We start from the raw sequence: 27,189 nt of genomic DNA on the forward strand, positions 1-27,189 counted from the left end.
GAAGAGGATTTTTTTGCGCATGCTCACTGTCAACACATGTAGGCCTGACATTGGATCACTTTTAATAACTTGATCCAGAATGACTCTTGCAGCATTTTTGGGAAAGTTTCAATATCGGGGATATAAATTAACACTCAGACCCTATAGTATTAGCCATCTGGGCTCCTTACAGTCAAATTCTAGGGGCCCAGCCTAAAAGTTAGGGGCCCAGCTATTATTAGTGGAAAAAATATACTAACACTGGTTTAGATCTATATACTTAATAACAAGTAATTTGCTTCCTGCCAAAATACAGCAATTTCTTTAATACAGAACACACACCAAGCTCACAATGATTGAATGAAAGAGGAAAGTTGTAATCAACCAGAGTATGACATGTTCTAAAGTTTAAACATAGGACGTACAGGGCTTTCGGTAGGTTCTGAAACTCAAGAGTCATTGACTCTTCAGCCTAAATTTTCAAGGGTCAAAATCAGATTTTCAAGAGTCAAGATCAGCTTTTCAGGGGTCAAGCTATACTGTTATTAATGCAACTCCCACGGACTTTACTTGGCTGTTCTCGCATAAACTCGTTTAAGGTCACGTGAGTATCGCACATGCAAGGAGATTTAACATGGACGACAGTCATCACAAAAAATTCAAACTTTGCTAATTTTATAACTTTCTCTGCAACCTTTACAAAGAATAATGGGTTTAACACGAGAAGAATCTTATGAAATACTAGAGTTACCAGTTGGTTAGTGGACATTACTACATATATGTGCAGGAAAACCGCAAAATCACGAATCAAAAATGTTTTTCCAGTTTCGGAAAAAAGGAAACTGCAACATATTTCAAGATTTGTAAAGCATATAGTTTTAAAATGATGTGTTGCTTGGTACAGATGTATCTTATAAGTAATGATATCTTCTTTTAAAATAAAACCATTGATTATGATGACAACAAGTTGTGGCAAAGCTGATTCCTGTAGACGATGGTGCTTTTCTAGGTCATTTTACATAGATATTGAAAAACAGTCTGTGTTTATGCAGTGTGTAATTAAAGCAATATGCAATCATTTAGTTGACAAATGATCTAGGAAAAAGCCAGGTTTTAAGAAAATTTGCTCTTTCCATTTTTCAAATTTTATGAATACATATTGTGGCAAACCATTCTCGATATCGACATTATGGATAAAATCCCGTTTTCCGGTATTAACCACCAATAAACGCCCATTCCCGGTTTTACGGTGAGGAGGGAATAGGCCATTAGGCTACATGGCGGTAGTGTTTAGATTATCCTTTTTTCAAGTTTTAAACAAAGAAAATGAATAAAAAAGTATTGCAGATTATCATTAAACATTGTTGTAATTAAGATGTAGCAAAAAATATCCTCAAAGTTTACTTTATTTTTTAAATTTTATCTTTTATTCTACACTGCCGCATCCATGGCTCGATACCGAAGGTGTGAAATTATTCGCATTTTTCAAGGTAAACAGATTATTTTTGCAAAAAAAGATGTTGCCAAGGTCGTAGAATAGTATTTCCATTGTGAGAAAGTAAGAACTTTCCTTTATCCTTATCTTCTGGCAAAAATAATCGCTAATATTGTACAGGGTCTTTATATCGGTTAATCTCGCCAGCCCCCCCCCCCCCCCCCCCCCCCCCCCCCCCCCCCCCGACCCTTTTTACGGAAATACCGGAAAACGGGATTTATCCTTAATGTCGATATGGTCAATTACTGGTACTGATGATAAACTGGGACAGATGATAAAGTCGACCACCTTTGAATTTTTTGATTGCTATTGGTTATTTATATAATTGAACACGCCGTCAAATAGCAACCACTTACAACATCAACTGGTGTAAATAAAAACAGAATTGGTAAATATTCAGTATAAATAATTGGCTTATATCTATCTGTTTAAAAAATATTTACCCAAAATTACTGGGGAAGAGGATTTTTTTGCGCATGCTCACTGTCAACACATGTAGGCCTGACATTGGATCACTTTTAATAACTTGATCCAGAATGACTCTTGCAGCATTTTTGGGAAAGTTTCAATATCGGGGATATAAATTAACACTCAGACCCTATAGTATTAGCCATCTGGGCTCCTTACAGTCAAATTCTAGGGGCCCAGCCTAAAAGTTAGGGGCCCAGCTATTATTAGTGGAAAAAATATACTAACACTGGTTTAGATCTATATACTTAATAACAAGTAATTTGCTTCCTGCCAAAATACAGCAATTTCTTTAATACAGAACACACACCAAGCTCACAATGATTGAATGAAAGAGGAAAGTTGTAATCAACCAGAGTATAACATGTTCTAAAGTTTAAACATAGGACGTACAGGGCTTTCGGTAGGTTCTGAAACTCAAGAGTCATTGACTCTTCAGCCTAAATTTTCAAGGGTCAAAATCAGATTTTCAAGAGTCAAGATCAGCTTTTCAGGGGTCAAGCTATACTGTTATTAATGCAACTCCCACGGACTTTATCTAAACCAAGTACATTAGTCATTGCAGATTTTCTTTTAAGCAATTCATATTTAAATTGTCTTATTTTGCTTATTGCCTAAAAGTGGGTGGGGTTTGGTGCTTTGAATGATTTTATTCTCGGCAAATTCTTAGAACTAAATAAGAGCTGCTTTGGCAACAGTGATCATATTTTTCTTTAATGTAGACTTTTTATTGGCTTTTTTTCAGATTGTACTAGAAAAAATCTTGTAAGAAATGATAAAAATGTCCGAAAATGGCAGTCGTGAAAACGAGTGACAAATATGGAAAATGAAAGTAAACATTTAAAATTCTTGATAAAATAACACTTTTATATTTCATTTTTTCATCATACCACGTATAATTTCTGCTTATTTAAAGCATTTAATTTGTTTTGGCCCAAACAAAGCCTCGTCAATGATAATAAATTTGCTATAGACTGTGATGGCCGACCGGCTCATGTAATCGTTTCAAGCACACAAAATAATTAACAAGTGGTACAAACACGATAATCTAAGGCTGCATTGTTTATCAATTAACTTTTACACATTGATCAATAAACACCTTTGATAATGACAGGGCATTATTGTACTAAATACAAACCGCGAGATAATCATGTGTCAGTCGGTGCGTGGCGTGATTGACATCTGTCAGTAGCTAATTAACATATGACGCTCCGCCTACTGCCATATTTCCGCGTGTGCCGGCGAACAATATTGAAATTCACTGGGATTTTGATTGACATGGGCAGAACTTTCGAACTCTAGACGCATCAAAGTAAATTTCCGCGAGTCAAGCCGACGCACGTGGCATATTTTATGCGGGTCAAATATGTGTTTTTCTCGATTTTCACTTGTCAAAACCCGGGACCTCGGGTCAACCGAATGCCCTGACGTTTTTTGTTACATTGTCGAGTTACAGGACTTGCAGCCCGTCACGAAATTATTAGTATATTACTTGTATAAAAAGTACAAAGCCTATTGCGGTCGGTGTTCTAAGCAGCCACGGTCTGTTAACAGCCCATTTTTCATTAAAAGTCCTCTTTGGCCTTTAGGACGTTTCATAATCCTGATAATATTTCCTTTTGTTGCCATGACAGACCATTCTAAGCTCTTTAACAGCCTTCAGTAAACCTCTGCTTTCTAGTGCTGTATTTCTATGGGCGCAGCCATTGTTCATGTCGGAGTAAATAATCCGCGTTTGCCGATTGGTTGTAGTATATATCGGTAATTTTAATTGGTCAATTTAAGTGATGTCGTGCATATTAATAAGACAGTCTCGGAAAAACCCAGAATATTATACATTAGAAGAATCCAAAGCCATTCGCTGGCTGGGCGACTATCTTGGAAAATTGACTCGACCAGCTTCAAATCTGGTCGCACTCAGCCACTGGGCGAGTGTTAATTTATATCCCTGAATATAATACTACGAGGAAAATTCTGTAAATGACAAAGTGGTTGAATTTATCATCAGTCAACGTTCGTACAGTCCCCATTTTACATACCCCTTTCAGGGCCTCACTTCATGTGACTTTGCTTGCTAAGTATGAATTTAAATTATAAATGTCAATTTTTCAGCAATTGTTAAGCTTTATTTTGATACCAACCATTGAGTACAATTTGCAGAAATAAAAAAGTTACAGGTAAAAAACCTCATTTTCTGTCCGAGTTTATATCATCAGTACCAGTAGTCAAACTTATTTTGGCTTATCAGGATAACTTATTTTATGATCTGTTATTTTATAGTTGTCATCCCTGTAACTGACTCTAAGCCATACCCGTATTTGCATTTTATTGTTTGGAAAACGAAGACGTTAAAAATAAAAAAAAGTCATAAAATGCTAGTCAAACTTTTTTATATATATTTATATTTATGTAGAAACTTCAAATGGGTTGAATATAACTCATAATTTTAAAAAAGAGACCTAAATCTTTGGAAATATGTGTAAACGGGTGCAAGGAGATATCTGCCCTGACACCGTTTTCAATATGCAGCGGACTGCCGATGACACTAAATTGCAGAATAAAAACACAAAAGATACATGTTTTTTTTTGAAAATCAACATAAAAATTTTGTATATTTATGAATTTTTATGCCCCCTGCATCTAATGATGCGGGAGGCATATAGTGATTGTCCTGTCCATCCGTTTGTTCGTCCGTTCGAGGTTAACTGAATGGGACAGTTTTGTCTAGCATCAATACCCCTTACTAGAATGACTTGATACTAATGCAGATGTAACCTGTGACCATTCCTCATCTTCAGACATCACCTGTCCTCAGTTTGACCTTGACCTCATTTTGGACTTGGGTTGCTTTATATGGGCCATCTCTTGGTTAACCAAATGGGACCGTTTCATCTAGCATCAATTCCCCTTACAAGAATGAATTGATACTAATACAGATGTAAACTGTGACCATTCCTCATCTTCAAACATCACCTGACCTCAGTTTGACCTTGACCTCGTTTTGGACTTAGGTGCAAAATCTATCGACAAGGATGCCACTGGGGGCATCAAGCGTTTATTGAATGCAGCTCCTTGTTTTAATTATAAATATAACCATTTTCAACAAAGTTCATGAAAACATACCTTAGAATTTCAAAGAAAATATCAATAAAGAACGATTCCATTCGGCCTGTTTGTTTTCAAAATGAAGAGTAAGGCTCCCACGTATACAGTTTTTGCAAATGTTTACAGGATCTTTCAAACACGAAATGGTACCATTCGAATGGCAATCAGTTACTGTCCTCAGTCACGACTCTTGCTGGCTTTTTCCCTTCTATGAGTGGGGCCCAGAATCATAAATGCATTATTTTCTCAGATTAAACAGGAAAATATCATAAATTCATGGAAATTTTTGGTACCATTTTTCCAAGTTCAGGCTGTTTGGACATGTCTTGTTCGAATCTTCACTGGTCAAACATTTACTGCAATGACTCCCTACAGCTCTAAAATTCAAAAAAGTACTAAAGTACTGTTTAAAAATTCTATAATTCAGCTTACATTTTGTTAGAAATATGTCCCTTCCTATCATAGAAATTTTGGTGAAAGTTTTGCATATCAGTTGGATTCTTGCAAATTGTTGGACCTCTTCATATTGTAAGTCTTAAACTTTATGAAACAATTCTAAGCCAGGTAAGAGTTTTATATGTAAACTATTATTATGTAGAAGGGCTTCAAGTGGTTGAGCATGCTGTCATTGACACCTCTTCCTATGAATATTTTAACAAGCATTTTGTGTCTTTGCTATTTCTTAATGTCACATATCAGGTACTCAAATTTCCAACACACCTTTCAGTAGGTTTATGAATTATTAAATGAGTGGATTTTTACTTCTGTTAACTGAGAATATATGTATTTGAGGGAAAAAAAGCAACTGAACTGATTAGCTCATCAGGATTCTTGAGCATTTTGTTAAATTATTTCACCTGAAAAAGGATAATGAAAATTAAAAGGTTAAGAAATTTGTAGTTTTAAACTTTTTAACAATGTGAGCATATGGCTCAGTTTTGTGAAGGGAAAGACATCCAGTAACACAACAGAATGATGTGAGTTTGATAGAGTAGTTGGTTACTGTGGGTGTAAGTTTGCAAGTGCTTTGATATCATTACCATGAATATAAAGTAGTTTTTTTGCCAAGTACATGTACTCTGATAGCATTAAAAACTTGGAATCTGATCAGTAACATCTAAGTATTGCAAAAAAGTGTGTCTAAAATTGAGGTCTGTATTATGGTTATCTTGTTCAATGGTAGTAAAATATTTTAGGACAGGCAGCCTAACAGTAGCACATGTATTTGAGGTTTTAAGATCTATTGACAATATACGAGATACTCATGAATCTTATGCAGTTTATTTATGCCCCCCTTAGAAGAAGGAGGAGTATATTGTTTTGCAGATGTAGGTTGGTGTGTAGACCAATCCGTTTCCTGATGATTACTCAAGAACGCTTGGGCCTAGGATAATGAAAGTTGATAGGATGGTTCATAAAGACCAGCAGATGACCCCTATTGATTTTGAGATCAGTAGGTCAAAGGTCAAGGTCACATTGACCAAGTATAGTTAAACGGTTTCCTGATGATATCTCAAGAATGCTTGAGCCTAGGATCATGAAAGTTGATAGGAAGAATGCTTGAGCCTAGGATCATGAAAGTTGATAGGGAGGTTGATCATGACCAGCAGATGACCCCTATAGATTTTGAGGTCATTAGGTCAAAGGTCAAAGTCACATTGACTCAGAACAGTTAAACGGTTTCTGGATGATAACTCTAGAATGCTTGGGGTGTAGGATCATGAAAATTGATAGAGAGATTGGTCATGACCAGCAGATGACCGCTATAGATTTTGAGGTTAGTAGGCCAAAGGTCAAGGACACAGTGATCCAGAACAGCTAAACTGTTTCCAGACGGTAACTTGAGAACGCTTGTGCCTAGGATCACAAAACTTAATAGGGTGGTTGATCATGACCAGCAGATCAACTCTAGTGATTTTGAGATCAGTAGGTCAAAGGTCAAGGTCACAGTGACCTGGAACGATTAAAATGTGTCCAGACGATAACTTGAGAATGCTTGGGCCTAGGATCACGAAACTTAATAGGGAGGTTAATCATGACCATCTGATGACCCTTATTGATTTTGAGGTCAGTAGGTCAAATATCAAGGTCACTTTGACTAAGAACAGTAGAACTTTTGTTCATAGTAACCAAATAATTTCTGTTCCTTGTGCAATTACTGAATGCATCAAGGGGGCATTTCGTGTTCTACGAGCTCTTGTTACCCTAGAGACCAATCGCAAATCTTGGGTACATATTATTCTCGTGTACAGTCTAGATGTTTTTCCAACTGCATAACAAGTTTGTTTTATACAATTTTTGCCATTCTGATAAAGGGAAACTATAGTGTGCATTAAAAAGAGGTTTATCATTTAGAATTAATTTTATATAAATTATCTAATATTTTGAAGAAAGAAATATAAAAAATTATAAATATTATCAAATTTATTATGATACTAATAAATGATTGGGTATAATCTTAAACCAAGATCAGCCTGTGAACAACAAAACTGACATTCATGAGGTGTCACGCTAATTGCTGATAATAACTTGCTGTTCAATCTTTAACAGATAATAACAAAAATAAGATCTTACCTTTTGTTATTGATTTGTCATTTTGAAAGAAGATGCCATTCTGAGAAATTGAAAACAGTAGCTTTCTGTTTATTCATGAAAATATGTAAATAAAAAAAAAGAAACAACAAATATAACAAAAATTTATAGTATAACGAGACCGATTCCAGTCTACCGCGAGGTTAGAATATGTTACAGGTGTTGGTGCAAACTCTGTTTTATTTTCCATAGCTTTGGTTTACTTTCTAACAAAGTTAGGTCCCTTTTTTAGCTCACCTGAAGGTTAAAGGTGAGCTATAAGTATAGGGTGGATGGTCTGGCGTCGTCGTGCATCGCCCGTCGTTCACATTTTTACTTAAACATCTTTCTTCTCTGAAACTACTGGTCAGAGTAACACCAAATTTGGTCTGTAGCATCCTTGTGATGTCCTCTTACCAATTTTGTTCAAATGGGGGTAGAGCTAAAAATAGAAAAACCTTCAAACAACTTCTTCTAATGAACTGCTTGATGGATCTTCATCAAACTTAGTCTGTAGTATCATTATAAGGTCCTCTTTCAAGTTTGTTCAAATGGGAGCACTTGGCCTCTTGTAGAAGCTGTGCTAGAGCTAAAAATGGAAAAACCTTTAAACAACTTCTTCTCATGAACTACTTGATGGATCTTCATCAAACTTGGTATGTAGCATAATTATATGGTCCTCTCCCAAGTTTGTTTGAGTGGGCACACTTGGCCCCTTTTAGGAGCCACTAGAGCTGAAAATAGAAATACTTTTAATTTGAAATTAAAAAAAATTAAATTCTTTTTCAAATTTAATGCTTTGTCACAAGCAAGATCTAATTAGGTCAAAGTCGGCCTCAGGTAAGAGACTTCGGCCTCTTGTTCCCTGTTTTAATGGCAATATGCATGGAATTTTCATATCAGAATTAAGATTACAGCTTGCATGCATCTGAAAACATAGTGACCAATTTTGTAATGTTTTGATCATGAAAGAGATAACCTAGTTTACTTAAGTTGGTCTTACTCAATACTCTTATCTTGCTTTATTTTGCAAAATGAATATAACTCCACTAAAATGAATATCAATCTGTAAACTTCTAAAAAGTTACAATATTTGTGAGAAATTCAGTAAAAATCTGAATTGTTTTCGTTTCAAATGATAAATTGATTAATTGTTGCAAAGTTAAAGGATTTGATTAGTTTGAAGGGAAGTTTATAATGAAATGTAGCTTATCCCAGACATTGTTTGTGTTTTAGGAGTAGACCAAGATTCAATTAGAACAAGTTACAAACGCTTAGCCTTAAAGTGGCACCCAGATAAACATAGTGGATCTCAAGATGCTCTCACAGTAAGTAGCCATTCATATTTATTTAAATATTTTACTGCAAATAAACTCGCAAAGGCATTTCTTTTATTAAAATAAGTTTTCAGTTTCTTCTAGTTTCCAGTTCCATCCAGGAATGTTGCATAATTATGAATGCTACATGTATGTAAGCTTTTAACCCTTATCCTGCTAAATTTCTGTATGAACTTGTCCATCTTTCGATTTGGACAGTACCATGAACTGTTAAAAGGGGTGCTTACCAAAAAGATACTGACTGAATGGCGAACAGTGCAGACCATGATCAGACTGCACGGATGTGCAGGCTGATCTTGGTCTGCACTGGTGGCAAAGGCAAAATCACTTGCCGCCAGCAGGCTAAGGATTACTGACAGTATATATGATTTCCAAATGCCTCAGTTTTGTACTGAATAGGAACAAAATAGGTTTGTTTTGAGTATAAAGACTTCAATAACGAAATGGATAAAAAAAAATTATTATCAGTATGTTATGATCTAATTGATGCTATAGGGCATTTGTATATGAATATTCTGTAGATAATTATTGTTGCAATTCTGCGGTTACTGACTGTTTTGGATGAATCATTGTAAATTTTAGGTGTTTCTACTCTTTTGTTAAATAATGTTATTTGATTAAACAATGAGTTAGTTAATTATGGAAAGGAAGAAAAACATTTTCAGAAATACAGTCTAACATGTGTAAGTGGTCACATGTAGTACTGTAAAATCATTTAATTTCGTGGGCATGAAATTTTGTGGTTTTAGTCAAAATGGCAATTTCGTGGGGATATGAATTCGTGGATTTGAACTTCTGAACATAAAATGAATGGGAATTTTACTTGTTCATTAGGATTAAATTTCGTGGATTGACCCAACCACGTAATCCACGAAAATTAGTTCCCCACGAATATTAATGATTTCACAGTATACAGCAAGACCTTACTAAGATAGTAACCTTTAGGTGCCACCTTGTCTTATGTGAAATCTTAACTGATACAGAGAACATTTTCTTGATTTTCTCGCATGATGGAAACGAAGAATTTGTGTCAAGATAAATACTTTGACCCTAATATTTTGTTTTTCAAAATTCCAGAAGTTTAAGCTGGTCAGCAAAAGTTACAAAAGACTAACTACAGGAGAAAATACAGATGATATGACTCTTGTAAGTATAAATTAATCATGGTCCTGAAGACAAATCAATTATTGATTTCTAAGACATTATACCAGTACTGAAAAATCTGGGATTTTTTCCCAGAAATACAACTGTTACAGTTGTTTCATTGAAGTAAGTGTTTTTGATTTTTCCTCAGTAACTGTTAACTTATAGACAGATGTGTCATGAAAATTGCTAGGTACTCAAATGGAGTGTATGTCAAAATCCCCTTGATCAAAATCCCCTCCACTGAAAAATGACTGGGAGTTACAAAATCCCCTTCATACTTTTGCAGGGGGTATCATAATCCCCTCTGTGATTTTCATTATAGATATATAGATATCAGTGCCCCAAATTAAATTATGTTTGCTAAAGGCATTGTATTTACGTGCTTTATGTAATAGACTTTTAAACTGTGTATAGTTGTATTTGAACTTGATGAAATAAGTAAAAATCACAGAGGGGATTATGATACCCCCTGCAAAAGTATGAAGGGGATTTTGTAACACCCTGTCATTTTTCAGTGGAGGGGATTTTGATCAAGGGGATTTTGATTGTCTCCCACTCAAATGTGCTGGTATGTGAGTTTTGTAATTACAGAATTTAGCATATATCTTCTTTATGAATTGTTATTGTAAATTCTAACATGACTAGCAAATAACCTACATACATGTAGAACAAAATCTATCTCGGGTTATTCTGCAATAAACTACTTGCATGCAATGACGTCATACGATCCAGGTGCGTAGCGCAGTTGTAAAACGTAGTTACTATTTTTTCTAACATTGTTGATACTAGAATGTCGTGTTAGAATCGAAATAACAAGTTCCCAAGTGTGATTTATCGTAGAATAACCCGAATTTTTTCGTTCTTATGTGAAACAATACATCACGAAGGCCGTGATATATTCTTACGCATAAGAACTCAAAACATGGGTTATTCTACGATAAACCATGTTTGGGAACTTATTATTGTTTAAGTAAACTTTCACAGTGGCATGAATAGGAAGGTAGTTACTTCACAGATAATTTATATGTCCTATAGCTTCCTGGTATTTGTGGCTTCTTTATTTTACACCAAAATACTTCTTAAAAAAGAACAACACTTAAAATTTAAATGTCAAAAATGTGTTTCAGGATCAGATGCTTTCCCTATTTAAAGAGGTTTTCTTCACCAGACAAGTCAGTAAGTTACGTTGATTTACCATTTATAAGTCGATCAAGAAGCTGGTAAAGGCTTCTACATTGTATATTTAGATGCATATAAAATTGTTCTAAAAAATAAAGACTAATTTATAATGAAAATTTAGGAAATAACACATGGCATGGATTTCAAGGTGAGGAATTTTGTGCTTCCAGTTTTAAAGATGTGTTTAAACGTTAATTGTACATAATTAATATAGCTGACACATCATCAGGTGTGAAGGCGGAGCTTCTATTGATAATAAACGTTATACAGTTAAAGCTGTCATTGGTCGAGGCTTATTTTAACTGATATCAAAGACCAAGACCAAGATATTCAAGTGTCATGTGGTTACGTTTGAATATGATGTCAGACTAATTGGCATGTTAAATAGATTACTTTTGTGACATGTTGCTTCAGCAGTTAAGGGATGGTATGTCACACCTGCAATAGCCGAAGAAAATCTTGCTGTTATCTGATCAAACAGTTGAAAAGAAGAATAAAACCAGTGTCAAAATGTGGCCTGTTTTCTTTCCAGATTCGTACAATGGTTCGGGATATGACTCCTCTGATGATGATGATGATGAGGATATTGAGGAGGAAGTGAAATATTCTAACCTGTTCCCAGACAAAATCAAACTGAAACAAGACTGGAAGAAAGCAAGGGAAGAAGGCGATATCATGGGCAAAAAGTTATCTGCAGAGGTAAAATCTCATTAGCTCCTCTGATTTTTTGGAAAAAAAATGATGAGTTATTGTCATCACTTGATCGGCGTTGGCGTTGCCTGGTTAAGTTTTATGTTTAGGTCAGGTTTTCTCCTAAACTATCAAAGGTATTGCTTTGAAACTTAGAACACTTGTTCACCATCAATTGCCGACCCTGTACAGCAAGAAACATAACTCCATCCTGCTTTTTGCAATAATTATGGCCCCTTTTGGACTTAGAAAATATCAGATTTCTTGGTTAAGTTTTATGTTTAGGTCAACTTTTCTCCTAAACTATCAAAGCTATTGCTTTGAAACTTGCAACACTTGTTCACTATCATAAGCTGACCCTGTACATCAAGCAACATAACTCCATCCTGCTTTTTTCAAGAATGATAGCCCTTTTTAGACTTAGAAAATCAGATTTTTTGTTAAGTTTTATGTTTAGGTCAGCTTTTCTCATAAACTATCAAAGCTATTTCTTTAAAACTTGCAACACTTGTTCACCATCATAAGCTGACTATGTACAGCAAGAAACATAACTCTGTCCTGCTTTTTGCAAGAATTATGGCCCCTTTTGGACTTAGAAAATATCAGATTTATTGGTTAAGTTTTATGTTTTGGTCAACTTTTCTCCTTAGTAAACTATTAAAGCTATTGCTTTGAAACTTGCATCAGTTGTTCACCATCATAAGCTGACTCTGTACATCAAGAGACATAACTCCATCCTGCTTTTTGCAAGAATTATGGCCCTTTTTGGACTTGGAAAATCATGGGTAGGACAATTTTTCTATTATCGAAAAAAATCAGATGAGCGTCAGCACCCGCAAGGCGTGCTCTTGTTTTAGATTTCATGATTATGAAAGAGGGGCAGTATCCTAAGGAAAGGGGGTTAAATCTGATGTACTGGTAGTTATGTAACTTTTGCAATTTTGTATTGCTATTTTTTTGTGTTGAAAGTTGTATACATTTTTCTCTGCATCTGAAGAACAGTAATGATACATTTGATCAAGCTTTGTGACCAGTATTTGGCTTTTAAACATAGTTGTTATAATGGACCGGCAACTTTAAAGAGAGTGACTGAGCTTTACCTTTTGAAGTTTCTTTATACAGGAAATTAGTCGAAATGCTGAAGAATTAATAACAGAAGAAGAGAAAGAAAAGAGAAGAGCAGAGAAAAGAAGAGCAAAGAAAAAGGTAAAGTCCACATGCCATGAGCTTGATAAAATGGCCGTTTTGTGTATACATGTGTTAGCTCTTTCGTCTGATTGCAGCTGGACAGTTATGTATTTGTGTTCATCTGTACTGTTTTGTTGAAAAATGAATGTTGAGAGGAGCATAGCAACAGGAGACTTCCTTTTTCCTATATAACAAGTTCAGATGTATTCTGGTATGTTTAGTCAGGTTTATTTGTCCACAACATGTAATGTTATCGGTCATACCCTGCAAGCGAAAGCTTACATCTACCACCTAGTGCCTTGCACTTGGGTGCGGGAGGTTATGGGTATGTTCCCTGGCTTCATACTGAAGACATAAAAAATGGTATTAGAAGCTTCATCGCTTGGCGCTCAGTATTAAGAGGGTAGTGATAGCTGGTAGTGGTATTGCAGAAATTGATTGCGATATATGTCAATATTATGTGGATATTTGCAATAACTGGCATATTTTATGTAACAGTTTTTAATGACAAAACATGTGAAAACATGGCTGGTTTTTTTAAATTTATTCAGTTATAAAACTGCGTAAATATCTAGTCAGCACAACACATTGTTTGCTCGACTTCTCAATAAATTTAAATTACCTGATTAACAAAAAAATAATATTTTACTTTGACTAAGATTTACGATATTCAAAGCGAAGTTAGACTGCGCAAAATTAATAGATTATTGTGCGGCATCCTACATTCGGTTTACGGATACATCATATACAAGGTTGCCAATTTCTAGATTATAAACGAGTAAAGGTATAGCTTTGATTGATATAAATTCTAGTTGATAGAAATTACTAATGATCGACTATTGACAAAAACGAGTATAAATCAAACTTTTACTCTTAAATTGTTTTATTGATTTTAGAATTTGAATGGGATATGGGTCAAAATAGCGTAAACCCAGCTTGCTACCCTGCACCGAAAATGAAAGGAAGAAAAATGAAAACAAAGTTGAATCGTTGCTGGCAAGAAAAGGATTTTTTTGTGAATCTTTTTGGTTTACGTTAGTGTTACTTAATGTTATAAAATAACCGGTATTCGAAAATTATATCGCAATATCGCATCGTCGGAAAAAACATCGCAATAACCGGTCTACCGCGGTATATCGCCCACCCCTAGTGATAGCACTGGTCAGCCCGGTTTCAGTATAATGTGACTGGGTGGGATATCATGTCACGTGTCTATGGCCTGATATTCCAGTGAGGCAGCACTATAAAGTTGGGCATTGTTCTCACTGCTACAAATAGACACCGTCGTTTATATGACCGAAAAATTGTTGAAAAAGTTTTTTGTTTGCTATTTTGGCTTTTGCAGCCGTATAGAGACTTCATTTATGGTTTGATTTGATACAAACTTGCGAAATATCTTCAGCAACAATAAATCTTGGATTCCATGATGAATCTGTCAGATCCAATCATAGGTTATGGAGTTACGGCCCCTGATTGACCCCTGAAAGAGCCAAAATTTGTTAATTTTTACCTTGTGAACATGATAGATATTTGATTTTAACCACACTTACACACAACTAAAGTCACAATAAGATCTCAGTTCCTTTCGAAAACCGGCTAGATTCCATCATGGGTACTGGATTTACTCATCCTGAAAGGGGCAAGATTTTCTAGTTTGGCCCTTGCAGCCATATAGAGGTTTCATTTATGCTTTGATTTGATACAAACTTGCGCAGAATGATTATCTTGATGATTTCTAGGCCTTGATCGAAACTGGGTCATATCGGATCAAAAACTAGGTCATCAGGTCAGATCAAAGGAAAAGCTTGTTAACAACCTAGAGGCCACATGTATGACCCTACCTTCATGAAACTTGGTCAGAATGTTTATCTTGATGATTTCTAGGCCAAATTTGAAACTGGGTCATAGGGGGTCAAAAACTAGGTCACACGGTCAAATCAAAGGAAAAGCTTGTTAACACTCTTGAGGCCACATTTATGACCCTACCTTCATGAAACTTGGTCAGAATGTTTATCTTGATGATCCCTAGGCCAAATTTGAAACTGGGTCATACGGGGTCAAAAACTAGGTCACTCGGTCAAATCAAAGGAAAAGCTTGTTAACACTCATTTGATGTGCATGAAACTTGGTCAGAATGTTTGTGTGCATGAAATATCGGATGAATTTTTATCTGGGTCATGTAGGGTCAAAAACTAGGTCACCAGCTCAAATCAAAGAATAAGCTGTTTTACACTCAAGAGGCCACGTTTTTGGTCCAATCTTAATTAAATTGGTCAGAATATTTGTCCCCATGAAATCACTAGGTAAAACATGTTTACACCGTTATTATTTCTCAGGTGAGCGACTTAGGGCCATCTTGGCCCTCTTGTTATTTATCGCATTAATGGGAATAACCTAGATAGATTTAGGATTTTACTTTCATTTCTTTATAAATGTAGATTTAAAGCAGGCGCTAGATTAACTTATTTGCAATAAAAGAGAAAATTGAAATATATACCTTTTGTCTACACATATGACGACTAACTTTCATGCTTAAGTTACTTTATTGCAGCATTAGTATTCATGTTTTGACTTTTTATGACTTGTAGCAGGTGCACTAACAGCTAATGTGCATGCATGTTTATGAATATTCAGAACTTTGAATGACTGTTTTAAAATCATGGCATAAATGTTCCCCATAATGAGATGACTTGTCATGTGCAAGACCCAAACCCATTGAGTTTAGGACAAAGCAAAAGAAAACAAGGCTTTATCATTGGATGACAAATAAAGCTGCACACTAACAGAGCAATCTTTTGAGCCTACCAGAACTTTGTATAGAATGAGCCATCAGTAAAAGTGGATAGTCATGTGTCCATCATCCTGCCTCAACATTTTTAGCTCATGTGAGCAGGTTGTGCTTTTCATGAGCTAAAAAAGTGTTGTCGGATGTCACTCATCATCCACAATTTCAAGCCAACTATGTCAGTTTCAAGCAAACTTTGAGTAGTCCCCTTTCATATTTCTTCAAATAAAAATGGCAACCAAAAGGAAGAACTTTACAAATATTTTGAAAAACTGCTGGCCCGATTTTGAACAGTAGAAATGTTACCTGGGTGACCCTCTACCAAATTCCTTGAGATTGTCATGAGGCCCAGTTAGTTTATGACAGTATTGAAAACTCCGAACATTTTCTCTGAAACCACTGGCTCAATTTCAAAATAATTTCAGCAATGTTCCTGTGGTGACCCTTTACCAAATACCTTCAAATCATACCGTTTTATTAATTGCATTTTTCAGAGAAGAAGAGATAAGAAAAAACAGGAAAAGCAAGATACAGATATTGTAGAACCTCAGGTATGTATTACACATGTTACTGTTATAGTTCATGTGAACTTTGTTCACGGTGGGCTATTAGTATAGGTGGATTGTTGGATGTGGTGCGTAGGTGGATGGTTGGGTGTGGTGCATCCATTGTCCTACATCAATATTTTTTCTTGAACATCTGCTCTGAAATAACTGGTTAGAGTTACACCATGCTTTGACAGTAGCATCCTGGCATGGACTCGAAGTTGGTTCAGTTAGATTTGCTTGGCCCTTTTAAGGAGCTGCCAGAGTTAAAAATAGGAAAAAACTTTTAACAAATTCTTTTCATGGACTATGTAATGGATCTTCAACAAACTTGGTCTGTAGCATTTTTGTATGGTCCTCCCTTTTGTTTGTTCAAATGGTTCTGCTTAAGGGGCAGTCAGAGCTAGAAATAGGAAAAACCATTTAAACAGCATCTTCTTATGAACCAATTGATGGATCTTCTCCAAACTTTGTCTGTAGCATTCTTGTTCATCTCTCTCAAGTTTCTTAAAATGTTTGAGCTTTGTATAATATGTATAAGAAAGAAACAGGTAATTATAGAATAGAAAAATAGATGTCAGTACACAACAATTATATCAGTAATATCACATCATTTTTGAAATCATTAGAAAGTATTAGGGGCAAAGTATACCGGTATTTGAATGCACATGAGGTAAAAGGCACAAGTCAGTTTTTAATGGATGCATGGGAATGTTTCTATTTTATCATAATGAATTTCACTGATTCACTGTACCTTTTGGAAAATAAAATAATTTCATCTGTGTATAGACCTGTTTCAAATCATTGTTTTGTTTTGCAGGAGGAAAAGAAATCATCAAAACAGAAAATAAAGGAAATATCAGAAACTGTTCCTGAAAAAAATAAAAAACCGGATATGATGTGAGTACCTGACGTGGTTAGATACATTAAAGTTTGGAGTATGTAGACCATTGAATTAATATGTGTAACATGATCTGTGATCCATGTGTGACCTTATATCTGCCCAGGCGGAACACTTACTTGCATTTGGAAATTTTGCAAGAAAGCTTTTGGAATTGTCATGCTTGTTAGCCGAGTAAGTAGAGCTGAAGACCAGAGTTTGTGAGTTCTTTGGCTAGGTTTACATTCTACATGGCGAGTTGACAGAATGAAAATGTATCTGAAGTCAGTTGTCTTGCATCTCTTATTCATGCTGGGAAAATTTCAGTTTGTGTGGTATTGTCAAATGGCCACATCCCTGATAAAATACGTGTACTGTTGAATTTGAAATGAACAATTTACACATCTATTAAACTAGACATAATTATTATGTGATCAATTTCGACTGAGGGCAGTGTCCATTAAAGATGTCTGCTCTCTAAATTGAGCAGTTCTTACCCAGTATTCACCAAATGTGGCCACAAGTTTATGGACAATATCTTGGCCAAATTTGATAATCAGCAGGGTTTCCTATTGGCTGTGGAAATTTGGCCCTTGAAGTACACAAAATGGAGGGAATTGATAAATGTACACTCTTTGTCTTAAGTAGTTCTTATCCAATATTTACCAAACTTGGTCACAGTGTTTATGGGCATACTATCTCAGCCAGGTTAGATAACCAGCTTTATTAGCCAAGTCTTTCTGGAGTTACGGCTCTTTAACAAAAGAATGTTAAAATTCCACTTAATTACTTAACCACTTTTTACTTAATATTCACCAAACTTTTTGAGAATAAATACGGACTTATTATCTTGATTAAGTTCGAAAAACAACCTGTTGGTCTTAGTTGCTCTAAAGTTACCACCTTTGAATAAGTTTAAACAAAGAAAATCAGCTCAGTAAATCATTTGCAGTGATGGCAATATATTCAGATATGTTGTTATATGTATATATATTGTATATGTATATATATATTGTTTCCTACTCTTGTTTAAAATGAATTCCATAATATTCTGTAAGTTTAACTAATAAACACATTTTCTATTCATTTCCTATTCATTTCTAATTGAACTTACCATATTTGTCTTTAAACAGGGGTGATGCATCAACATCCTCGGACGAAGCTGTAAGTATTCCACTAATGATATACCAGTGTAGATTAATTTAATAGATAGAAGAAGGAATTCATGAAGCTACATTTGTTTGTATTGTTACATCCTTGTTTGATTATTTTTAGCTCACCTGTCACAAAGTGACAAGGTGAGCTTTTGTGATCGCGCAGCGTCCGGCGTGCGTGCGTGCGTAAACTTTTGCTTGTGACCACTCTAGAGGTCACATTTTTCATCGGATCTTTATGAAAGTTGGTCAGAATGTTCACCTTGATGATATCTAGGTGGAGTTCGAATCTGGGTCACGTGCCGTCAAAAACTAGGTCAGTAGGTCTAAAAATAGAAAAACCTTGTGACCTCTCTAGAGGCCATATTTTTCACAAGATCTTCATGAAAATTGGTCAGAATGTTCACCTTGATGATATCTAGGTCAAGTTTGAAACTGGGTTACGTGCCATCAAAAACTAGGTCAGTAGGTCAAATAATAGAAAAACCTTGTGACCACTCTATAGGTCACATTTTTCATGGGGTCTTTATGAAAATTGGTCAGAATGTTCACCTTGATGATATCTAGGTCAATTTCGAAACTGGGTCACGTGCCATCAAAAACTAGGTCAGTAGGTCTAAAAATAGAAAAACCTTGTGACCTCTCTAAAGGCCATATTTTTCACAAGATCTTCATGAAAATTGGTCAGAATGTTCACCTTGATAATATCTAGGTCAAGTTCGAAACTGGGTTACTTGCCTTCAAAAAATAGGTCAGTAGGTCAAATAATAGAAAAACCTTGTGACCACTTTAGAGGTCGCATTTTTCATGGGGTCTTTATGAAAATTGGTCAGAATGTTCACCTTGATGATATCTAGGTCAAGTTCGAAACTGGGTCACGTGCCATCAAAAACTAGGTCAGTAGGTCAAATAATAGAAAAACCTTGTGACCTCTCTAAAGGCCATATTTTTCATGGGATCTGTATGAAAGTTGGTCTGAATGTTCACCTTGATGATATCTAGGTCAAGTTTGAAACTGGGTCACGTGCGGTCAAAAACTTGGTCAGTAAGTCTAAAAATAGAAAAACCTTCTGACCTCTTTAGAGGCCATACTTTTGAATGGATCTTCATAAAAATTGGTCAGAATGTTCATCCTGATGATATCTAGGTCAAATTCGAAACTGGGTCACGTGCCCTCTAAAAGTAGGTCAGTAGGTCAAATAGTGAAAAACCCTTGTGACCTCTCTAGAGGCCATATTTTTCATGGGATATGTATGAAAGTTGGTCTGACTGTTCATCTTGATGATATATAGGTCAAGTTTGAAACTGGGTCAGCTGCGGTCAAAAACTAGGTCAGTAGGTCTAAAATTAGAAAAATCTTGACCTCTCTAGAGGCCATATTTTTCAATAGATCTTCGTGAAAATTGGTCTGAATGTTCACCTTGATGGTATCTAGGTCAGTTTCGAAACTGGGTCAAATGCGGTCAAAAACTAGGCCAGTAGGTATAAAAATAGAAAAACCTTGTGACCTCTCTAGAGGCCATATTTTTCATGAGATCTTCATGAAAATTAGTGAGAATGTTCACCTTGATGATATCTAGGTCAAGTTCAAAACAGGGTCAGGTACCTTTGAAAACTAGGTCAATAGGTCAAATAATAGAAAAATCTTGTGACCTCTCTAGAGGCCATATTTTTCAATGGATCTTCATGAAAATTGGTCAGAATTTTTATCTTGATATCTAGATCAGATTCAAAACTGGGTCACATGAGCTCAAAAACTAGGTCACTATATCAAATAATAGAAAAAACGACGTCATACTCAAAACTGGGTCATGTGGGAAGAGGTGAGCGATTCAGGACCATCATGGTCCTCTTGTTACAATCCTATTCAGTTTAATCCTTGATTTGCACATTTATTTATTTAGAACTTGTACTAATTTGAAGGTACTGTATTGCTTACATGAAAATTCATGACAAAGACTTTTATCTGGATTTGTATAATATATTTATATACAGTTACAAATCATTTGCAGGGCTTCGATCCAAATTCTGCATTTTTCACCAAAGTTGTGAACAAAAAGAAGAAATCTCCATTAGCTGTTGATTCACAGCCTGCTAGGCAAAGAAAAGACAAGGGAGAAAAAAGTGAAGAAGAATCTGAAGAATTAGATCCAAAAACTCTACGAAGTAGACAACTTGCAAGTAAGTTCCCTAGATATTAGAGTTTTATCTCTCATATTTCCTCTTGGTGCTTAACCTTTAGCCTGCTGGCGGCAGGTGATCCTGCCTTTGCGACCAGTGCAGACCAAGATCAGCCTGCACATCCGTGCATGCTGATCTTGGTCTGCACTGTTCGCTATTCATTCCGTATCTTTTCAGTGAACACCTCTTCGAATAATAAATTGTACTGTCCAAATTGAATGATGGACCAGTCCATTTTAGAAATTTAGCAGGCTAAAGGTTAAGTTTTTGTCTTCCTTATAGTTCATTTACTGTATAAGTGAATGTTTTGTATTACTACACAATTTCTGCTAAATAGATGTTTGCTTCGCAGTCTGACAGGTATAAGTGAATAGTTCTCAGTAAATAATGATTTGAGATTGCATGTTTCATCAGGTGATTATTTTGTTATAACATGCTATATCCAGTTGATTACTTTTTTTATCCATTTTACCAAAAATTGAAAAATTCATTAATATTTCAGTGAGCAGAATATTATTTCCCTGTAGTTTAAGGCATAAACAAATGTATGGGTTGATATGTATTTCCTGTTGGATAATATAGCAAACATTTCCTTGTTGCAAAATAAACCTCATTTACATTATCTGCTCATATTATTAAGTTACAAAGGAAACTGCTTTATATTTTGAGCGAGGCAAATAAAAAGTAGCTGAATTGAAATTGATTTGCCAAGTTGACTGAGACATCTGTTGTCAGTAGTAGGTAAATAGTTTTGTAATTTTAGGTTACTTTCATATTGGAGTAAAATGATTTTGTTATATTTCAGTAAAAGGCAACGAGATGGCTCATTTAGGTCACTATAATGCTGCAATAGAACTGTTTAGCGAAGCTATAAAACTAGATCCTAAAGATTTTAGGTAAGTAATTGTTTTCACTAACTTAGATTCCAGATCAGTTAAATAGATTGTGTTGATTTTAATATAAATTCTTTGTGCTTATTGTTTCTTAACTTTTATCGTGCTGAACAAGACTGATTCTGCCTTTACGGCCAGTGAGGATCATGATCAGCCTGCACATCTGTGCAGTTTGATCATGACTTGCACTGTTCGCCATGCAGTCAGTATCTTTTTTGTAAGCACCCCTTTTAACAGTTATTGGTATTGTCCAAATTGAAAGATGCACATGTTCATTATAGAAATTTAGCAGGGTAATGGTTAAATGCAATTTCATCACATGATCGATGCATGATCTTCTTGTAGAAATTCTTGCCTGTATAGCTCAACAGAGAGTTCGATTTCTCTTTAGATATTTCTTCATTTCATGAAATGTGAAATTAGTTAACAAGCAAGCATGCATAAATAAAATATGGGTAATTGAAGTACACCCCTTCCCTCATTGTTACACTACTTCGAAAGAGCAACAGGGGATGGATTTTGTCATACACACTACTACTGAATACACATTGACTATTAAGATACAATTTTGTCAGGTTCTTTTTTTATGTGTCTATCTGTACCAACAGGTATAAATATTGTAATATTGTTCTTACGCCCCTGTACGGAGAAGATTGAACATACTGTTATGCTGACATTAAAAATCTCTGTCAGTTTTATGTAGACAATTTGGTTTTAAATCAGTAACAAAATAGTTTAGCATACTGGTGAAACTTTAATGATGATAGCCTGTGGTCAGTGGATGACCACTTTGACTTCGAGGGGTCAGTAGGTTAAAGAACACAAGTGTCCTTTGGACTGAAAACTGTTTCAGCTCATTCAGTATAGAACGCTTCCGCCTACAATCTTTAAACTTCATCGGATTATTGCATGTGGTCTGTAGATGACCCAATAGTTTAAGGCGCCAGTAGGTCAAAGGTCAAGGTTACAGTGACCTTGAGACTGCAAACAGTTTATGCTGTATTGGTAAAGAACGCTTTTGCTTTATTCTTGTTACCTTATTGTGGTCAGTAGATGACACCTAATGTTTTGGGTGTCAGTAGGTCAAGGTCACAGTGAATTGAAAATTGTTTGTAATCAATATCTGAAGCATTTGGGGCTTTCAGTTTTCCCATTCCTAGAATGATTGCCTGTATTCAGGAGATTACCTGTTGTTTTGGGATCAGTACATCAAGGGTTAAGGTCACAGTGTCTGGTTCTTTACAGGAGAAGGCTTTGGTCTATGGTCTTCAGTCCTCTAAGGATGGTTGCCTGTAGTCAGTAGATAACCACTGTTGCTTTAGGTCATTTGGTCAAAGGTCAAGGTCACAGCATACAAAATTACATTCCCATGATCCTCTGGCAGTCCATCATGGGGGCATACATGTTATACAGTTTTGTTAGAAACTTAAATAAATTTTCATCTGTAAATATGATACAACCAGTATAAATGTTTTCATTACAGATTTTTTGGTAACAGATCCTACTGCTATGATAGAATACAACAATATGAAAAGTAAGTAAACTGATCATTTTAAAGCCATATATATAATACTATAACAGAAAAGAGAGCACAGAAATTTATTCCAGCAGATAAAACAATGATTCTTAAATCATTACATGAGTTGTTGCTTAATGCTGATGTTAAATTGCTGAATGTAGCTTGAAAGAAATATTTTGTAGAGTTTGAACTGAAATAGTAAAGATATTGTATAGTAGATAGGGTGCTGGTAATTAAGTCCAGAGATAATTAGTTTGAATCTGTATGAAGTTCTGACAGCCACTGTTAGAAGACAAGGATACCAGTTTTTTAACCTTTAGCCTGCTGGCGGCAAGTGAATCTGTTTTTGCGGCCAGTGCAGACCAAGATCAGCCTGCACATCTGATCATGGTCTGCACTGTTCGCTATTCAGTCAGTAAATTTTTAGTAAACACCCCTTCAAATAATAAATGGTACTGTCTAAGTTGAATGATGGACCAGTCCATTTTAGAAATTTAGCCGGCAAAAGGTTAACAGACTTGTGTTCTTGAGACTGGTTTATATCAGCTTAAGCTTTCTTCACTTTAGAGAGCTAATAAGCATTAACTAGTCCTATGAAATACCTTGGTGTATTATTGAGTTATTATGTCTCCCCCAGGAGACATATTGTTTTTGCCCTGTCCTTCCGTCTGTCCGTCCGTACGTCACACTTCATTTCCGAGCAATAACTGGAGAACCATTTGACCTAGAACCTTCAAACTTAATAGGATTGTAGGGCTGCTGGAGTAGACGACCCCTAGTGTTTTTGGGGTCACTCCGTCAAAGGTCAAGGTCACAGGAGCCTGAACATTGAAAACCATTTCCGATCAATAACTAGAGAACCACTTGACCCAGAATGTTGAAACTTCATAGGATGATTGATCATGAAGAGTAGATGACCCCTATTGATTTTGGGGTCACTCCGTCAAAGGTCAAGGTCACAGGGGCCTGAACATTGAAAACCATTTCCGATCAATAACTAGAGAACCACTTGACCCAGAATGTTGAAACTTCATAGGATGATTGATCATGAAGTGTAGATGACCCCTATTGATTTTGGGGTCACTCCGTCAAAGGTCAAGGTCACAGGGGCCTGAACATTGAAAACCATTTCCGATCAATAACTAGAGAACCACTTGACCCAGAATGTTGAAACTTCATAGGATGATTGGTCATGAAGAGTAGATGACCCCTATTGATTTTGGGGTCACTCCGTCAAAGGTCAAGGTCACAGGGGCCTGAACATTGAAAACCATTTCCGATCAATAACTAGAGAACCACTTGACCCAGAATGTTGAAACTTCATAGGATGATTGGTCATGAAGAGTAGATGACCCCTATTGATTTTGGGGTCACTCCGTCCAAGGTCAAGGTCACAGGGGCCTGAACATTGAAAACCATTTCCGGTCATTAACTTGAGAACCACTTGACCCAGAATGTTAAAACTTAATAGGATGATTGGTCATGCAGAGTAGATGACCCCTAACGATTTCGGGGTCACTCTGTGATAGGTCAAGGTCACAGGGGCCTGAACATTGAAAACCATTTCCGATCAATAAATAGAGAACCACTTGACCCAGAATGTTGAAACTTCATAGGATGATTGGTCATGAAGAGTAGATGACCCCTATTGATTTTGGGGTGACTCCGTCAAAGGTCAAGGTCACAGGGGCCTGAACATTGAAAACCATTTCCGGTCAGTAACTTGAGAACCACTTGACCCAGAATGTTGAAACTTAATAGGATGATTGGTTATGCAGAGTAGATGACCCCTAACGATTTCGGGGTCACTCTGTGATAGGTCAAGGTCACAGGGGCCTGAAAATTGAAAACCATTTCCGGTCAGTAACTTGAGAACCACTTGACCCAGAATGATGAAACTTCATAGGATGATTGGTCATGCAGAGTAGATGACCCCTAACGATTTTAGGGTCACTCTGTTAAAGGTCAAGGCCACAGGCGCCTGAACATGGAAAACCATTTCCAATCAATAACTTGAGAACCTCTCGACACAGAATGTTGAAACTTCATAGGATGATTGTTCATGTAGAGTAAATGACCCGTATTGTTTTTGGGGTCACTCCGTTAAAGGTCAAGGTCACAGGGACCTGAACATTGATAACCAGTTCCGATCAATAACTTGAGAACCACTTGAACCAGAATGATGAAACTTCATAGGATGATTGAACATGCAGAGTAGATGACCCCTATTGATTTTGGGGTTAGTCTATTAAAGGTCAAGGTCACAGTGGCCTCTTCATGTAAAATCATTTTTTGGAAATAACTTGAGAACCACTTGACCTACAATGTTGAAACTTAATAGGATGATTGGACATGCAGAGTAGATGACCCCTATTTATTTTGAGGTCACTTGATCAAAGGTCAAGGTCACAGGAGCCTGAACAGTGACTTGAGAACCACTAGGCCAAGAGTGTTGAAATTTAGCGGGATGACTGGACATGCCAAGTAGATGATCCCTATTGCAGCCAACCATCAGTGTCTCTTTGACTTTCGCTCCTGACCCCTATTGACTTCTTGCCTATAGGACTTTGCATTGGGGGAGACATGCGCTTTTTCACAAAAGCATTTTCTAGTTTACACTTTGAATTATCTGTATGAAAATGAATTCCTCATTACATTCTGTACTCTAGCATCCTTCAGGGTGCATGCAGTAGCAAACTTTTCAAGTTTTATGCAAACACTGCTTCAGTACTGATAAAGATGTAACTTACTTTTACTATGGTTGTTAAACTATTACTGTATTATCATGTAAAAAGGGAAAGACAAGGATAAAAGATACACAAATGAAAGAGTAGTAATTGTGGGAAGATGTTGTCCCTTTCAGAGCATTAAAAGATGCAGAAAAAGCAATATCTTTAGCAAAAGATTGGCCGAAAGGCTATTTTAGACAAGGCCGTGCTCTGGCTGGATTAAAAGTAAGTGTGAATGAATTTGAAATACCAAGGAATTGGAAATATGTTTTTTGAATTAACTGGGTTCGCACAGGCCTTGAAAAGTCCTTGAATTCGATGGTAGTCCTTGAAAATGACAAAAAGCCTAAAAAACCTGGAAAAGTACTTGAATTTTAAAAAAATCTCCTTGAATTTGACCTTTCACTCCTTGAAAATATTCTTTCCGTAACTTTGCTTTGCAAAAGAATTTAAGGCTTAAAATAAATCGGAGAAAATGAAAATAAATTCATAAATTGCAGGATCGGGTCACTCGTATGCTATTATAGTGGTCTACTGCCACACTTTATCGATATTTACAGAGTGCTATTTCTACTATATCACCGTTTGCATGTTTCCGTTTCCGTTTAAAAAAATACGGGGAATAATAACTTGCAATTTTTAGCTATTTGCGAGTGTTTCCAGTGAATTAAAATGAGAAGAAAAATAAACATGTTTACTCAAGTAAACGGGAGACAAAAGACTAATATGAACAGTGGCTGAAGCCCCATAGAGCAGACAGAACGAAGTGTATTTGTACGTCGTGTGACAAAATTTTGAGGTATCATTAGTAGGAGTGCGCTAAAAAATCACAAGAAAAGCGTTAAACCTCAGCAAAATAGTGAATCACATCAATCTAATAATCGAATTACGTCATTTTCAAAGGTGTGACAAATGATGGTTGTTTTATTTTTGCATTACATAATAAAAGTTCAGATTAGGTTGTGGTTTTGAAAAAAATAGTGCTTGAAAAATTGTAAAAAGTCCTTGAAAAGTACTTGAATTTTGTCTCTGATATTCTGTATGAACCATGAAACTTAACTTCAGTACCCTTCAGTACCAAGTCACTGAAAATATGTTTTGTGTGTATAAAATGAATGTGTTCATTTCACAGATGAAATATATAAATTGAATTATAAAATGAAGATTAAGTTGCAAGTCTGAAAGGACAAAGGGCAGTTACAGCATTTTATTGATTTATTTATAAACAAATACAGGAGTTACTAAAGAATAAAAGCAAATTATATGGCTTTCAGATACATTGATGGTGCAAGTTTCGTTTGTAATTTATGCAGTGCTGTCTCACATAATCTTGTTCTTTGTGATA

General features: G+C 35.8%; 1 protein-coding gene across 1 annotated transcript in view; it reads left to right on the forward strand.

Moving 5' to 3' along the window:
• Positions 1–583: 583 nt before the first annotated feature.
• Positions 584–27,189, forward strand: part of LOC123546690 (uncharacterized) — a 65,757-nt gene continuing 39,151 nt past the window's right edge. Inside the window, exons 1-13 of the mRNA XM_053550452.1 lie at positions 584–736; positions 8,855–8,946; positions 10,033–10,101; positions 11,229–11,277; positions 11,813–11,979; positions 13,093–13,176; positions 16,438–16,494; positions 17,309–17,388; positions 18,502–18,532; positions 20,535–20,703; positions 21,509–21,599; positions 23,080–23,130; positions 25,979–26,069. Of these exons, the coding sequence (XP_053406427.1) occupies positions 688–736; positions 8,855–8,946; positions 10,033–10,101; positions 11,229–11,277; positions 11,813–11,979; positions 13,093–13,176; positions 16,438–16,494; positions 17,309–17,388; positions 18,502–18,532; positions 20,535–20,703; positions 21,509–21,599; positions 23,080–23,130; positions 25,979–26,069 (1,080 nt within the window). The 5' untranslated portion in view covers positions 584–687. The remainder of the gene's footprint in view (positions 737–8,854; positions 8,947–10,032; positions 10,102–11,228; positions 11,278–11,812; positions 11,980–13,092; positions 13,177–16,437; positions 16,495–17,308; positions 17,389–18,501; positions 18,533–20,534; positions 20,704–21,508; positions 21,600–23,079; positions 23,131–25,978; positions 26,070–27,189) is intronic.

The sequence above is a fragment of the Mercenaria mercenaria genome, chromosome 9, assembly GCF_021730395.1.
Source record: "Mercenaria mercenaria strain notata chromosome 9, MADL_Memer_1, whole genome shotgun sequence".
Classification (NCBI taxonomy): domain Eukaryota; kingdom Metazoa; phylum Mollusca; class Bivalvia; order Venerida; family Veneridae; genus Mercenaria; species Mercenaria mercenaria.